The sequence below is a fragment of the Patagioenas fasciata genome, chromosome 14 (genome assembly GCF_037038585.1).
Source record: "Patagioenas fasciata isolate bPatFas1 chromosome 14, bPatFas1.hap1, whole genome shotgun sequence".
Taxonomy (NCBI): domain Eukaryota; kingdom Metazoa; phylum Chordata; class Aves; order Columbiformes; family Columbidae; genus Patagioenas; species Patagioenas fasciata.
Genome location: NC_092533.1, coordinates 17,624,100 through 17,640,630, shown reverse-complemented (window position 1 = coordinate 17,640,630; position 16,531 = coordinate 17,624,100). Strand labels below are relative to the sequence as shown.

The 16,531-nt window shown below is 51.6% G+C and overlaps 2 protein-coding genes across 2 annotated transcripts; both read right to left on the bottom strand.

Moving 5' to 3' along the window:
• Nucleotides 1-454: 454 nt before the first annotated feature.
• LOC136107794 (protocadherin beta-15-like) lies at nucleotides 455-7,631 on the bottom strand. Its single transcript, XM_065849111.2, has one exon. The coding sequence runs from the start codon at nucleotides 5,025-5,027 to the stop codon at nucleotides 2,586-2,588; it is 2,442 nt and encodes an 813-aa protein (XP_065705183.1). The 5' UTR covers nucleotides 5,028-7,631; the 3' UTR covers nucleotides 455-2,585.
• Nucleotides 7,632-10,688: 3,057 nt separating this feature from the next.
• Nucleotides 10,689-15,723, bottom strand: LOC136107792 (protocadherin beta-15-like). Its single transcript, XM_065849109.2, has one exon. The coding sequence runs from the start codon at nucleotides 14,823-14,825 to the stop codon at nucleotides 12,384-12,386; it is 2,442 nt and encodes an 813-aa protein (XP_065705181.1). The 5' UTR covers nucleotides 14,826-15,723; the 3' UTR covers nucleotides 10,689-12,383.
• Between the last annotated feature and the right edge of the window lie 808 nt (nucleotides 15,724-16,531).

Sequence of the window (16,531 nt, the reverse complement as noted above, 5' to 3'; positions counted from 1 at the left end):
GGTGAAGAAGTGGCTGAAGTGTAGAGTGCAAAGAGCTGTATTGAATGGGGTGACATCTCACTGGTGACCAATCATCACAGGTGTTCCTCAGGGTACATTTCTAGTCGCAGCTCTGTTTTAAATTTCATCATGATATAGATGCAGAGCCTCATCATGGAAAAGAAAGAGTGCCCCCATTTCAGACATTCAAGCCATTTTAGGACTTTCCTGCAAGAGTGCAATTCTTTTCATCATTAATGGTGTCACAGTAAAAGAAGTTCCTATGTAGACTTCTTGCTTCCAGAGGGTTTTCTCACCAGCACCACATGTGAGATACTTGCATATACCTTGGTTACAATGAGTTGAGTTTATCCCTCCATCACAGAATTTGTGCAGCACAACAAAGTACAGGACGGTACAGCACAGGCCTGTGTCTGAAAGGAGCATCCTAGGAGGTGGATGTCAGTCTCTTCCCAAGTAGTAAATGATAGGACAGGAGTAAATTTGCTTAAGTCATGCCAGGAGAAGTTTAAATTGGAGGTTAAGAAAAATTTCTTCAGCAAAAGGATTGTCAAGCACTGCAACAAGCTCCCCAGGGAAGCAGTTGAGTCACAATCCCTCAACATAGCACTCATTGACATGGTTTAGTGATGGTCTTGGTAGTTCTATGTTTATGGTTGGACTCAACGGTCTCAAGGATCTTTTCTAACCAAAACGTTTCTGTGATCCTACTGCAATTAATTGGATACCGGATCATTCGCTCCTCTGTGTGCAGTCATCTTGTGGTCAGCAGCACTTCACCACCCTGTCTTCCAGACTTATCTTTTCATCAGGGCCCTGTGGAATGGATGGCTGTAGTCTTTTGCATTTCCCAAAAACCATGCCTCTCCCTGGTAGCTGTTTTCACCCACCAAATGCCCACCAGTGATTCCCAAAGTAACAAGTGTGCTGTCCATCTGCCATCCATCATCTGAAACCCCTACACAGTGTCACAAAATCTTTGCACTCACACACCTCCCAGTTCCGATCCACAGCTGGAGCTGTTGGGAGAGTTGGAAAGGCCAGTCCACCCACCTCACTGCTTTGACGAGGCCTTTGCACACCCAGGGTCACTCTTAGGGCAGGAGTGTTTGTCCTGACCTGGATTGAAATGAGTCCTGTCACAGCCAGAAGCTCAGTGCTCTGAAGACCTGTAGAGACCTGCCAGCAATTTCCTTCTCCCATAGTTTTCTAGAAAGCTCTATTGGAGCTTTAAAAATTTAAAATTAAGATACATACCTGCTCAACCTTCCTCAGCAAGGGAAGAAAGTGTTGAAAAAAAAAAATCCAGCCTCCTGAAAGCTTTCCCAAAAGGAATATCTCTTAAAAGACTGTCTCCACACAAGGCATTGAGGTGTTTATTTCACTTTTATACACAACTGTATCATGGTTAACAATGTTACAGTATATAAGTGCAGCACAACAGAGTCTGAGGGTTTCCCAATACTCCATGCCACACTGTATTCTATCAGTCTGTTATTATACATGGGGTGACAGTCCTTCTTAAGAGAAATAGATAAGATAATGCTTAAACACAGTTCACAAAGCAGAAGGAGAAAGGGCAAAAAGGAGAATGCAAAAGCTCTACACAAACCCAGAAAACAATCTCAGAACTACTTTGTACTCCCGTCATGAAGCCTCTGAATTTGTGAACAACAATGATAAGAACAAATACAACAGCCCATTTTCAAGATCATCTTGATTCTATCTTCAGAGAAACTCCTTTGAATTGAATTCTGGAGTTTCCTTACAATGCACTCAAAGACAATGAATGTGTCTTTAAAACTGTACAGTTAACAGCTTATGCCAACATTGTTTGTATTCTTATAATTTCAAGCCAATCCCAAGCAGACAGACAGTCTGTGCACTTTTATCACGCATGCCAAAGCAAAGTCTCATTCTGCATGTTGCTGTTCTCCCCTAGAGAAAACGAGATTGCTGTTCTCCAAGAGTAAACATTGCATAACCAAACAGTTTGATATGAGCAGCTCTCTGCTTCAGCAGAGAGCACTAGGACAGCATATGCAGACACACAATGGCTGTATGGACAGACATAGTGACCACAAGGCAAAACACACAGAGCCCACACATCTCAGACACAGAGACATCCAGAACCCAGAGCAGAAAAAGCCTCGTGCTTGCACCACATTGTAATACAGTACTCACAACTTCCTTGCTCTCCTGACCCAAAAGAAGGGCTACGTGCATTTCAGCAAGCAGGTGATCTGTCTGTCCAATGGTGCTATTCTGTTACAGCATAGAAAAAGAAGCCCTCTTACAGAAAGTGAGACAGGAAATTATCTGGGGCACTGGAACTAATCCCACTCTTGGAGCATTTCTGAAAGACTTTTATCACAGTTGAAAAATTGTTTCCTATCAGAGGATCATTAGAAGGTTTGGAGGATTTTTTGGAGGGGGAAACAATCTTTCATTGTACTGAACATTTGAGGCAAATCAGTGACACAATTGCAAATGCAGATTAACTCTGATGGAAACATTGCCATATGTTGAAGCCCACATCCCTTCCTATAATGAGGCCTAAAAACTCTGGCTGTGCTGACTCCACACTACTTAAAGGAAAGATGATTGAACTGCTCTGCAGAGAGTGTCCCTGGGTTGTCTGGTGCCACATCCTCCAGGGTGATAGTGCCACAGGTGAAATCCTGTTCATCATCAGTGACCCCACCTGTGGTGCAGTGCTGTGGTGGCAGGCTGGGAAGGATGGGCTTCAGGAACTTGAACTCGCTGTTTCCTGAGCCTGTTGTGAGGCTGATCTCATAGCAATAGGGGTGGGGAAGGGTCCCTGCAGCGGCTGCATCCGCCAGGTCGCGCTGCAAGGTTCCAGCACCATAAAGCACATGCCCACCCTCCATTTCCCTTCTCATGCACACCTTGTGAGTGACAAATGTTGCCATGGATGCAAGGAAGAGGAGCGAGACAAAGACCAATGAAATTATTAAATACATCGTTAGGGAATCACCATCATTCTCTGTGGCCAGGCTGCTCTGTGGTAGGTGCAGGTCTGAGAAGTCATGCAGCAGAAGTGCACTCAGCGATGCTGTGGCTGACAGTGGTGGCTGCCCATTGTCTCGCACCAGAACAACAAGCTTCTGCTTCATGGGGTCTCTCTCTGTCAAAGGCCTTCTCAGCCGCAACTCCCCACTTTGGGTACCCACCACAAACAGCCCGGGGTCAGTGGCCCTCAACAGGTGGTATGAGAGCCATGAGTTCTGCCCCGAGTCAGCATCGATAGCCACCACTTTGGTGACCAGGTACCCAGCATCAGCTGACATGGGCACCAGCTCACTGGGCGGTGGATTTCTGTCCTGTGAGGGGTACAGCACCAGTGGCGCATTGTCATTCTCATCCACCACAACAAGGCGGACAGTGACGCTGGCGCTGAGGGCAGGAGACCCTGCATCAGAAGTGCTCACTAAGACCTCGATCTGCTTCACCAGCTCATAGTCCAGAGGCCGCAACACAAACACATCCCCATTCTCAGAGTTCACAGAGATGCAGGAACAGGGAGGCTGCTCTGTGGGGTGGGCTGGTAACAGGGAGTAGGTCACCTTGGCATTCGACCCTGTGTCTGCATCTGCAGCGCTGACAGCTCCAACAAGCACTGTGGGGACATTGTTCTCACGCACATACATGGTGTACGATGTCTGGTTGAAGACAGGTGCATTGTCATTCACATCAGAGATGTCCACTGTGAAGGTCTGGGTGGTTGTGAGAGGAGGTGACCCTGCGTCTGCTGCTGTGACACTCAGGATGTACTGTGCAATCTCCTCGCGGTCCAGCTCACTCACGGTAACCAGCTCATAGTAATTCTTATAGGCTTGACGCAGGGAGAATGCGAGCTGGTCCTCAAGGGCACAGGAGATCTTCCCATTGGCTCCAGAATCTCTGTCTTTGACATTAAAGAGGGCGACCACTGTCCCAGGTAATGTGTTTTCAGGGAGGGGGCTGCTGAAGGAACTGACCACCAGTTCTGGAGCATTGTCATTCATATCCACCACTTCCACCAACACCTTGCAGATTGCTGAGAGGCCACCACCATCCTTGGCTTGCACACTGAGTTCATATTTCTCTGCTGCCTCAAAGTCCAGAGCCTTAGTAAGTGTAATTTCACCACTCGTGGGGTCAATCGCAAATACCGAGTCACTCTGGCCCACAATTTGGCTGAACTGATAGGAGATGTCCCCATTAGATCCTGCATCCAGATCAGTCGCCAGTACGCTGAGAATAACAGAGCCTTCTGATGCATTTTCCAAAACCTGCCCAACATACACTTTCTTTGTGAAGACTGGAGCATTGTCATTTGCATCTAGAACAACGATGCAGATTTGTGTGGTCCCACTCCTGGGAGGAGAGTCCCCATCCATCGCAATAAGTATGAAACCAATCTCTGCCTGTTCCTCTCTGTCTAGTGGCTTTTCCAAGACCAGTTCAACATACTTCTCCTCCTCAGTCTGACCCCCAAAGGACACACTAAAGTACCCGTTCTCGGGAGAGATGCTGTAGGCCTGGATGCTGTTGCTACCAATGTCCAGGTCCCGAGCCCCCACCAGTGGGAAACGTGAACCCGGGTTGCTCGTTTCCGGGATCTTAAAAGTGATTTGTTCCTCCGGGAAAACAGGCGCATGGTCATTGATGTCCTGCACGGTCACCTCGACCCGCAAGAACTGCAGGGGGTTGGCCAGCACCAGCTCGAAGGGCAGCGTGCAGGTAGCGGCCTGCCCGCACAGCTCCTCCCGGTCCAGCCTCTCCGCCACGATCAGGCGGTCCGTACCGCGCTCTAAGCGAAAGTGCTGCCGGCCGTCCTCCGAGGTCAGGCGGGCGCGGCGAGCCGAGAGCTGCGCCGGGGCCAGCCCCGCATCCTCCCCTACGTTGGCTACCACCGAGCCGCTCTCCCCCTCCTCGGCTACGGAGTAGCGCAGGGGCTGGGAGTGAGCGTGCGACAGGGACAGGAAAGCAGAGAGACAAAGCACTTGCCTTGCGATCGCCATGTCGGGCCGGTCCGGGACAGCCTCCGTCTCGCGGATCGCCCTCGCAGTCCTCCGCGGAAGGCGGTGCCCGGCAGCAACGCAGCGGATGTCTTCCTTATCTGCCTCCCTTCTTCCTTCCTTCTCGCCGAGTCCTGTTGGTGGACCGGAGCGCGGCTGCCGTAGCCCGACAGCGAATGGCACAGGGCACCGCTCACTCCCGCTCGCCACCGCCGCTGCTGCTCGGCCGGGCTGGGCTGAGCAGGGCCGGACTGGGCTCGGCCCCCTCCCAGCTCGCAGCCGCTCGGCGACGCCTTGGCCGGGAGCGCCACCCTGCGGCCTGCCGCCAGACTGCGCCCGCCGTTACCCGCTTCCGCTTAGCACCCGCCTCGCACCGGCGCACGGACCTGCGCGCATACGCGCGGCTGTGGTAGCTCTCCTCCCCGGGGTCCCGTGGCAGGACGGGCGCTCAGCGCGCCGGGGAGGGAAGCGCAGGGACGGAGCGACGAGAGCCCTGCGGGTCCGCCGCGTAAACCCGTTCGAACGGGCCGCGTTGACACCTGCCCCGCGTCTTTCCTCACTCCCCGGTGCCATTAGCTCTCGAGCATGTGTGCGCCTGCCTGCCGGTCCGTCAGTCTGTGCCACTGGAGAAACACGGGGACAAAGCCGGCACAGGGCATTTCCCACGGGCAAGATGAAGCGAAGGCTGAGCCCGGAGGGTCTGAGACGCCTTCCCTGGAGGGAGAAACACGGCAAGAGTCTCCACGGGTGTAGCACACAGGGAATAGCAGGACACTGCGTTAGATGGACTCTGGGATATCAGGCTGTGGACAGGGAGTGGAGGCAGGTCCCAGCAAGGCTCAAGAGGTGACTCGCCTGCCGGTCGGCCAGTACACCAACCAGCGGGAGGAGGGGCTGCGCTCCCTGGATCGGCTTCCCTCTCTCCACCGCGCAGAAGCTACGCAGCGGCTCTTCGTCCTTGCCCACCCCTGCCTCAGCGCTGAACGAGAACTGGAATTCGCTCTTCCTCGAGCCGCTGGTCAGCCATGATGCATAGCGGTAAGTCGGAGACAGAGCGCCCTTACCAACCCCATGTACGCCTTCTGTGTGGAAGTAGCTGTTAGTGCCGCAACGGAGCAGAGGGAGGCGAAAGTCGTGCTCGGAGTCGAATCTCAGACTGCTAGGCCGCCGAAAAGGTGACGACGGACAGGTTCAAGTACGAAAAGTATCATCCCAGGGAGGCGATGAGGTAGAGGGTACGCAGGTGCCTTCGGCCGCCATCGGCTATGGAGGCTCCTCCCCTCAGAAGCGTGGCTGAGCTGGAGAAAGCCGAAGCCCCGCACAGGGCGGTGCTAAGGGTGCCAGTGACGGAGCGCGGCGGCTTCCCGCGGTCTCGCAGCAGCACGAAGAGGCTCTGCCGGGGCGCATCCCAATCTGCCCGGTCCCCGCCTTTCTCACCTCACCGGTCCGGAGGGAACGGGAGCGTCACTCGCAACCACCGACAGCAACTACAGCGCTCTGGCGCTCGACTGCAGCCTCCGCCTCGCCCTCCTCCCATTCCTGCTCAGCCAGCAGCACCTGCTGCAGTCCCATGCTTGCCAGCATCCCTGAAAACAATGCTTACAGAATCAGGGACATGCGTGCATTCAGAAGAGTCTCTCTGACAAGTCCTGCCCACCACATTGCTTCATAACAGCACCTCCAACGATTCCCTCAGGAAACGTCAGCAACGTGTTCAGGCCCTGCAGTGCACAAAATAGTCTCCCCCTCTCATAAGCTAAAAACAGGAATAAGCCATCTGGTTATGAATTGCATGAGACACATGAACCGTTGAGTTGAAACAACCCAAGAGGCAGCAGTTTTACACCAGCAGGGGCTGGTTGCTTGTCATCTCACTAAGAGTCTCATTCACAACTCTGTCGATTATACCTCACACTATTGGGAGAGATTAGCACAGAAAAACTGACGTCCCTCTAGGTGTGGAGAACCCTGAGCAGAGGAGTGTCACACCACTCCGGCCACATAGAGCATGCCATGCAGACCCCGGTCATAGGAAAGAATGAGCGTCCCTGTTTCAGTTGTTCAAGACATTACAGTACTTCCTTGCAAGAAAGCTATTATCTTAATTATTTTGAGTGTCACAGTAAAAGAATTCTCGTCTGGATATCTTTATTGGAGATAGCTGTCTCACTAGTATCAGGTGGGAACTCCCTACATTTTCTTTGTTTACAGTGAGCAGAGTTTATCATTCTGCTACAAAATTTATGCAGCACAACACAGTACAGGACACCTCAGACCTGTGCCTGAATGGATATTGGAAGGAGCTGGGTGTCAGTCTCTTCCCAAGGAACAGGTGGGAGCATGAGAGGATATAGCCTCAAGTTGCACCAGGGGAAGTTTTGGATGTTAAGAAAACTTCATCCAGGTTAAGTATTGTCACGCATTGGCACGGGCTGCCCAGTGAAATAGTTGAGTTGCCATCCCAGGATGTGGTGCTCAGGGTCATGGTTTACTGGTGGACTTGGTAGACTTCAGGTTAACTGAAATGATTCCATGATTCTACTCAAAATAAGTCTATAGTGGATCATTTACATCTCAATGTCACAGTCAGAAATTCAGGGTTTAGGAGAGCCGTAGAGGCCAGCCAGCAATTCCTCCCGCCCTGCCCCTCCTCCAGTTTTCCTCAATACTCTATTGTCTGCATCTCCAAACTGCAGAAATGTACCCACTCCACCTTCCTCAGCCAGAGGACCAAATGAGAAAAAAACTCCCAGTCTCTTGAAAACTTTGACAGAGGTTTCCCAATAAGAACATCTCTACAAAGACTACTCTCTCAACTCAAGTGGGTGTTCTTTTTATTTCCCTTTTACACGTAACTGTATTGCTGTTCAGAAAGGCACTGTTTATGACTATAGCATGAAACAGCATGAGGGTTTCCAGATGTTCTGTGCCACACTGCCTTCATTCAAAAAATCTGTTATCATACATGGGGTGAGAGTCATTCTTAAGAGAAATATGTAAGACAATGCTCAAAGACAGTAGAAGCAGAACAGGCAAAAAGGAGAACACAAATGCTCTAATACAAACCCAGAAAAAACATTTCAAGGCAGTTTTCCATTCCCATCAAGAACTCACTGAATTTGTGTCCTGGTTTGGTTAAAAACAAGTTTATCTTTTTGTGAATTTGCCTGTGAGCTAAAGTCTTCATATTAGCTGCATCTTCCTGGAGAACCAGATACATGTTTTGGTAAACATAGCAATGGAATATGAAGTTATTGATAGGCATGGATGGACATCTCACGAGAAGGGCAATGAGAAACAGGTGACCAAGAAACTGACCAACTGTGTATTACATTCCATTCACATGAATACTTAATATAAAAGTGGGAGATCATGAGGATCTCATCCCTTTTTCCCTTTTGCTTATGGCCAACATTAGGAGAGGACCTTGCTAGTCATCCCTGCGAACTGAGGCCAGTGACAGACTGAATCCAGCTCTGGTTGGCTGCAGGGTCCAGTCCAGGACTTTCGGTGCCGAATCTGCAGTTGCTGAGACTTTCAAGATTAGTTTTGTATATTTTGTATTATTTTCTCTATTATTAGTAGTAGCATTAGTAAAACATTTTTAATTTTTTCCAACTCTCTTCTCTCTGTTCTTCTTTCCCTCCCGATCGCTTGTCCTGAGTGGGAAGGGGGCAGAGAGAGATGGGCAAAAGGGGGAAGGAGGGGAGGAGAGTAGGTTAACAATACGTCTGCCAGGGTTTGATTGTCACCCCGCAATCAAAACCCTCGACAATTTGGGAGCAACAATGATAAGACCAAAATCAATGGCCCCTTTTCAAGTTCACCTTGATTCTACCTTCAGACAAAATCCTTTGAAGCAACTTTTGGAGTTCCCTTACAATGTGTTCAAAGACTATGAATGTGTTTTCAGAACTCTGTACAGTTACCACCTTTCAGCAGGTAATTCCACAGCATCAAAATTTAACAAGTGGGACAGAAGACAAGCTTGGCAAAACAGGGAACTCCTCAGAGAGTTCATGAGGAAAAAGAAATTGTATCATCTCTGGAAGCAAGGTCAGGCTTTGCAGAAAGATTGCAGAGCTTTTGTTCCTATATGCAGGGAGAAGACACGAAAGGCCAGAGATCAGTAGAGATGAAACTGGCCAGTGGTGTCTCAGACAACAAGAAAGGGTTTTTAAAGTACATTAATAGCAAGAGGAGGTCCAAAGAAAACATTGGATTGATAGTAGTTGAAGCTGGTCCAGTCACTGAGTCAGAGGATGACAAGTTCGGGAACAGTGACTTGCCATTGGTGGACACTGAAGTTGTAAGGGACCTGCTCTATCAACTGAATGTTCACAAGTCTATTGGGCTGATGGGATTAATTCCAGAGTACTGAAAGAGCTGATGGATGTTACAGTAGGACCCTCTTGACCATCTCCAAAATGTCTTGGGTACATACAGAGGTCCCTGCTGACTAGAAGCTGGTCAGTGTTCTTCCAGTTTACAGGAAGGGCATGAGGGCAGACCCAGGAATCTACAGACCTGTTTGTCTAACCTCAGTTATTGGAAAAATAATGGTGACGATCATAGTGGGTACTATTGAAAGGCATTTAAAGGTCAACAAAATAGTCAGGTACAGTCAACATAGACTCACGAAGGGAAAGTCCTGTTTAACTAATTGGACGTCTTTCTATGATAAGATCACATGCCTCATGGATGAAGGGAAGCTGGTGGCTGTAGTTTTTCTGGATTCTCATAAGGCTTTAGATACTGTCCCACACAGTATCCTTCTAGACACTTTGTCCAACTGTGAGATGAACAGGTCCATGGTGATCTGACTAAAGAAGTGGCTGAAGTGTAAAGCTCAAAGAACTGTAATGAATGGGGTGGCATCTTGCTGGTGACCAACCACCACAGATGTTCATCAGGGTACATTTCTAGGCCCAGCTCTGTTTAATATTTTCGTCAATGATCTAAAGGCAGACCACTGTCACGGAAAAGAAAGAGTGCCCCCATTTCAGTAGTTCAAGCCATTTTAGGACTTTCCTGAATGAAAGAAATTCTCTTCATAATTTCTTGTGCCACAGTAAAAGAAGTTCCCATGTAGACTTTTTGCTTGCAGAGGGCTTTCTCACCAGTACCATGTGGGAGATGCTTGTACATTCCTTGGTTACATTGAGTTGAGTGTATCCTTCCACCACAAGATCCATGCAGCAAACCAAAAATGTGTGCCATCTTTGTGCCATCCATCTTCTGAAACTCCTACACCTTTAGTGTCAAAAACACTTTATGCTCCAACATCTCAGAGCTCCCATCTGCAGTTGGAGTTGTCTGGAGAGATGGAAAGGTCACTCCCCACATCGCTGCTTTGATGAGGACTTTGCACACCCAGGGTCACTCTTAGGCAGGGACCAGCTTCCCCTGACCAGGATCTAACTGGGTCCTGCCACAGCCAGAAGCTCAGTGCTCTGAAGACCTATAGAGACCTGTCAGCAATTCCCTTCTCCCACAGTTTTCCAGAAAGCTCTATTGGATGTATCTCCAAAATTAAGATATGTATCTGCTCAACCTTACCTCAGTAAGGGAACAAAATGAGAAAAAAAAAAGAAGGAATTAATCTAGCCTGCTGAAAACTTTCCCAAAAAGAACACTTTTACAAATACAGTCTCCACACATGGCATTGAGGGGTTCTCTTTATTTTACTTTTACACGCAACAGTATTGTGGTTAACAAGGGTACGGTTTATAAGTGCAGCACAACACAGCCTGAGGGTTTCCAAATATCCCATGCCACACTGCATTCATTTTAACAGTCTGTTATTACACATGGGGTGACAGTTCTTCTTATGAGAAATAAGTAAGGAAATGCTCAAATACAATTCACAAAGAGAACGAGAAAGGGCAAAAATTAGAATGCAAATGCTCTACACTAACCCAGAAAGTGATCTCAGGACAGCTTTGCATTCCCATCATGAAGCCTCTGAATTTGAGAACAACGACAGGACCAAATTCAGCAACCCCTTTCCAAGTTCATCTTGATTCTATCTTCAGACAAACTCCTTTGAAGTGAATTTTGGAGTTCCCTTACAATGCACTCAAAGACAACGAATGTGTTTTCACAACTCTGCACAGTTACAGTCTATGCCAACATTGTTCTTTTAATTTAAGTTTTAGCCATAAATGCATTACAATTCATAATATGACAGTTTATAACTGCAGCACAAGAGAGTGTGAGGGTCTCCAAAAATTCCACGCCACACGGCCTTCTTTCACACAATCCCTTATTATACATGGGGTGACAGCCCTTCTTAAGAGGAACAGGTCAAAGACAGTTCACAAAGAAAGCGAAAGGGCAAAAAGGAGAACGCAAAAGCTCTGCACAAACCCAGAAAATCATCTCGGGACAGATTTCCATTCCCATCAAGAAGCCTCTGAATTTGGGAACAGCAATGACAAGACCCAACTCATTCTCTCTTTTCCAGTTCATCTCAATTCTACCTTCAGACAAGCTCCTTTTAAGTGACTTGTGGAGTTTCCACACAATGAACTCGAAGACAAATAATGTGTTTTCCCAACTCAGTACAATTATAGTCTCTACCAACATTGTTTGTGCTGCTGTAATTTCAAGGCACTCCCAAGGAGAACGTTGACCCACCCACCTCTCTCTCATTTGCCAAAGTAAGGTCCCATTCTATGTGTTGCCACTCTCCCCTAGAGAAGATGAGACTGCTGTATCAAAAGGGTCAAGATACCCTTCGTACTGATGGTCTGGAAGTTCACGGATCAAGATGGGTGGATGTGAGCAACTCCCTGCTTTACCAGGCAGCACTAGGGCAGCACAGGCAGACACAGAATGGCTGTACAGATAGATATAGTGACCAAAAGGCAAAACATGCAGAGCCCAAATATCTCAGGAACAGAGACAGCCAGAACCCAGAGGAGAAAGAGCCCCGTGCCCCATTGTAACACAGTACTCACAACTTCCTTGCTTTCCTGACCAGGACAAAATGTACGGGCAATTCAGAGAGCAGGTGATTTCTCTACCAGACTATGCTGTTGGGTTACAGCAGAGAATAAGAGGGTCTTGACTAACAGCAAGTGAGACAGGAAATTAGCTGGGGCCTCTGGAGCACACCTCACTCTCAAAGCATTTCAGAAATGGCTGTAACAGGGCTGACACATATGATGAACCGTCTGACAAAGCCTTTTGGTACATTTTGCAAGGGGGAGACAGCTTTCATCTGACTAAAAATATAAAGGGACACAATATTGCCAATTGATAATGCAGATTAACACTGAAGGAATCATTGCCACACATTGTAGCACATCTCTTACTATCGCAACACATGAAGCCTCTGGCTGTGCTGACACAATACTAATGAAAGGAAAGACTATTGAACTGCTTCGCAGAGAGTGTCCCTGGCTTGTCTAGTGCAACATCCTCCATGGTGATAGGGTCACAGGGGAAATCCTGTTCATTGTCAGTGCCCCTGCCCATGGTGCAGTGCTGTGGTGGCAGGCTGGGGAGGATGGGCTTCAGGAACTTGAATTCGCTGTTGCCCGAACCTGTTGTGAGGCTGATCTCATAGCAATAGGGGTGGGGCAGGGTCCCTGCAGTGGCTGCATCCACCAGGCTGGTCTGCAGGTTACCGGCATCATAAAACACACGCCCATCCTTCAGCTCCTTTCTCTTGCAAACCTTGTGAGTGATGAAGGCTGCCACGGATGCGAGGAAGAGGATTGAGACAAAGACCAATGAAATAATTAAATACATTGTTAGGGAGTAGCCCTCATCCTCCATGGTAAGGCTGCTCTGTGGTAGGTGAACGTCTGAGAAGTCACTGAGCAGGAGCGCACTCAGTGATGCTGTGGCTGACAGCGGTGGTTGCCCATTGTCTCGCACCAGAACAACAAGCTTTTGCTTCATGGGGTCTCTCTCCATCACAGGCCTCCTCAGCCGCACCTCCCCACTTTGGACACCCACCACAAACAGCCCAGGGTCAGTGGCCCTCAACAGGTGGTACGAGAGCCATGAGTTCTGTCCTGAGTCAGCATCAACGGCCACCACCTTGGTGACAAGGTACCCAGCCTCAGCTGACTTAGGCACCAGCTCACCGGACAGAGGGCTGCTGTCCTGTGAGGGGTACAACACCACTGGTGCATTATCATTCTCATCCACCACAACAAGGCGGACAGTGACGTTGGAACTGAGGGCAGGAGATCCCGCATCATAAGCACTCACCAAGACCTCAATCTGCTTCACCAGCTCATAGTCCAGAGGCCGCAACACAAACACATCCCCATTCTCAGAGTTCACAGAGATGCAGGAACAGGGAGGCTGCTCTGTGGGGTGGGCTGGTACCAGGGAATAGGTCACCTTGGCATTGGGCCCCACATCGGCATCTGCAGCGCTGACAGCTCCAACAAGCACTGTGGGGACATTGTTCTCATGCACATACATGGTGTACGATGTCTGGTTGAAGACAGGAGCATTGTCATTCACATCAGAGATGTCCACTGTGAAGGTCTGGGTGGTTGTGAGAGGAGGTGACCCTGCGTCTGCTGCTGTGACACTCAGGATGTACTGTGCAATCTTCTCGCGGTCCAGCTCGCTCACGGTAATGAGCTCATAGTAATTCTTATAGGCTTGACGCAGGGAGAATGACAGCTGGTCCTCAAGGGCACAGGAGATCTTCCCGTTGGCTCCAGAATCCCTGTCCCTGACAGTAAAGAGGGCGACCACTGTCCCAGGTAATGCGTTCTCAGGAAGGGGGCTGCTGAAGGTACTGACCACCAGTTCTGGTGCATTGTCATTCACATCCACCACCTCCACCAACACCTTGCAGATTGCTGACAGGCCACCACCATCAGTGGCTCGAACGCTGAGCTCATGATTCTCTACTGTCTCAAAGTCCAGAGGCTTTGTGAGTTTAATTTCACCACTCACATGGTCAATGACAAATGCTGAGTCACTCGGGCTCACTGTTTGGCTGAACTCATAGGAGATGTCCCCATTAGATCCTGCATCCAGGTCAGTCGCCAGTACGCTGAGAATAACAGAGCCTTCTGGTGCATTTTCCAAAACCTGCCCAACATACACATCCTGAGCAAAGACAGGAGAGTTGTCATTTACATCCAGAACAATAATGCGGATTTGGGTGGTTCCACTCCTGGGCGGAGATCCCCCATCCATGGCAATGAGACTGAAACCCATCTCTGACTGCTCCTCTCTGTCTAGCGGCTTTTCCAAAATGAGTTCCACATATTTCTTGCCCTTAATCCGACTCCCAAAGGACACACTAAAGCACCCATTCTCAGGAGTTATGATGTAAGCCTGGATGCTGTTGCTGCCAATATCCAGGTCCCGAGCTCCCTCCAGTGGGAAACGCGAGCCCGGGTTGCTGGTTTCTGGGATCTTAAAAGTGACTTGTTCCTCCGGGAAAACGGGCGCATGGTCATTAATGTCCTGCACGGCCACCTCGACCCGAAAGAACTGCAGGGGGTTGGCCAGCACCAGCTCGAAGGGCAGCGTGCAGGTAGCGGCCTGCCCGCACAGCTCCTCCCGGTCCAGCCTCTCCGCCACGACCAGGCGGCCGGTGCCGCGCTCTAAGCGAAAGTGCTGCCGGCCGTCCTCCGAGGCCAGGCGGGCGCGGCGAGCCGAGAGCTGCGCCGGGGCCAGCCCCGCGTCCTCCGCCACGTTGGCTACCACCGAGCCGCTCTCCCCCTCCTCGGCTACGGAGTAGCGCAGGAGCTCAGAACGACCGTGCGCCAGGGACAGGAAAGCAGAGAGACAAAGCACTTGCCTTGCGATCGCCATGTCGTGCCGGTCCGGGACAGCCTCCGTCTCGCGGATCGCCCGTGCAGTCCTCCGCGGAAAGCAGCGCGGCTAGGGCAGGCGGGCGCGGGTCTTCCCCTCTCTCTGTTCTTCCTTCCTTCAAGCCGAGTCCGGCTTGCGACCCGCAGAGAGGCTGTCGTGATCCGGCAGCGGATGGCACGGGGCAGAGCTCGCCGCCGCCGCTGCTGCTTCCCGGTCGGGCTGGGCTGGGCTGGGCTGGGCAGAGTCGGGCTCGGCCGCCTCCCAACTCGCAGGTGCTCGGCGACGTCTTGGTCGGGAGCGCCACCCTGCGGCCCGCTTCCAGACTGCACCCGCCGCCTCCCACTGTCCGCGCTGCCGCCTCGCACCGGCACACGGACACGCGCGCACACGCGCGGCTGCGGTCGCTCGCCCGCCTGGGGTCCCGCGGCAGGACGGGCGCACAGCGCACCATGGAGGGAAACCCAGGGACGGAGCGCTGGGAGCCTTGCGGGGCCACCGCGTCAACCCGAGTGCACGGGTAGCGCCGGCACCTGCCCCGCGTCTTCCTCCGTTCCCCAAAACCCGTGGGCAGGACGGTGCGCCTGCCACCTGGGAGGCCAGTCCGTACCCTTGGAGAAACACGGGGGCAAGGCCAGCACAGGGCGTTTCCCACGGGCATCGTGAAGCGGAGGCTGAGCCCGGAGGGATGGAGCCGGCTTCCCCGGCCGGAGAATCTGGGCAAGAGACTCCGCCTTGGCAGCATGCAGGGAATAACAGAGCCCGTTGCTACATGGACTCGGGAATCTCAGGATGCAGACGGGAAACGGAGGAGTATCCCAACACGACTCAAGCCTGAAAGCGCCTGCCCGCCGGGCAGTCAAGCAACTGAGCGGGAGGAGCAGCTCTGCTCCTCTGATCGACCTTCCTCTCGCCCGTGAGCTGCGAGCTGATCAGCGGTTGTTCGTCCTTGCCCGACCCCTCCTCAGCACTGCTCAGGAATTGGAATTCGCTGCTCCCCGAGCCGATGCACAGGAATGCTTCGTAGCGATAAGCCGGCGACGCAGTGACCGTACTTTTGTCGTCCACGCAGTCCCTGTTCAATTCGCGGGAACAGTAGCAGCAGGCACAGGCAGGCGAAAAGCGTGTCCGGAGGCGAACCTGACACAGCTTGGCTGGAGAATACAAGAGGATGGAGAGGAGGAATAGCAAAGAAACCCAGACCGGAGAGCCGATGATGCGCAGGTGCCCCTGGGAGCGCGGCTGAGCTGAAGGAAGCCGTTGGAGAAGTTGCGCGACAGGGCGATGCGAGGGTCGGGGTGGCGGAGGGCGGCGGCTGCCCGCGGTCTCGCACCGGCATGACGAGCATCTGCCGACGCACGTCCCGCTTCCCCACTTCTCCCGCCGTGCGCACCTCACCGCTGTGCAGCAACACGAGGAACATCCCCGGCTCCGCCGCCTTGGCCAGCTCGTACGACAGCCTCAAGTTCGGCCCCGCGCCCACGTCCACCGCCACCACCTTGGCCACCAGCGCCCCGGGCTCCGCCGAGCGCGGCGCCAGCTCCATGCCCGCCCAGCCCGCGCCCGCCGCAAGCGGCGCCGCCGGCGGGTACAGCACCTGCGGCGCGTTGTCGTTCTCGTCCACGATCACCAGCCGCACCGACACGTTGCTGCTCAGCGCCGGCGCGCCGCCGTCCTCCGCCCGCACCCACAGCCCCACCTCGCGCACC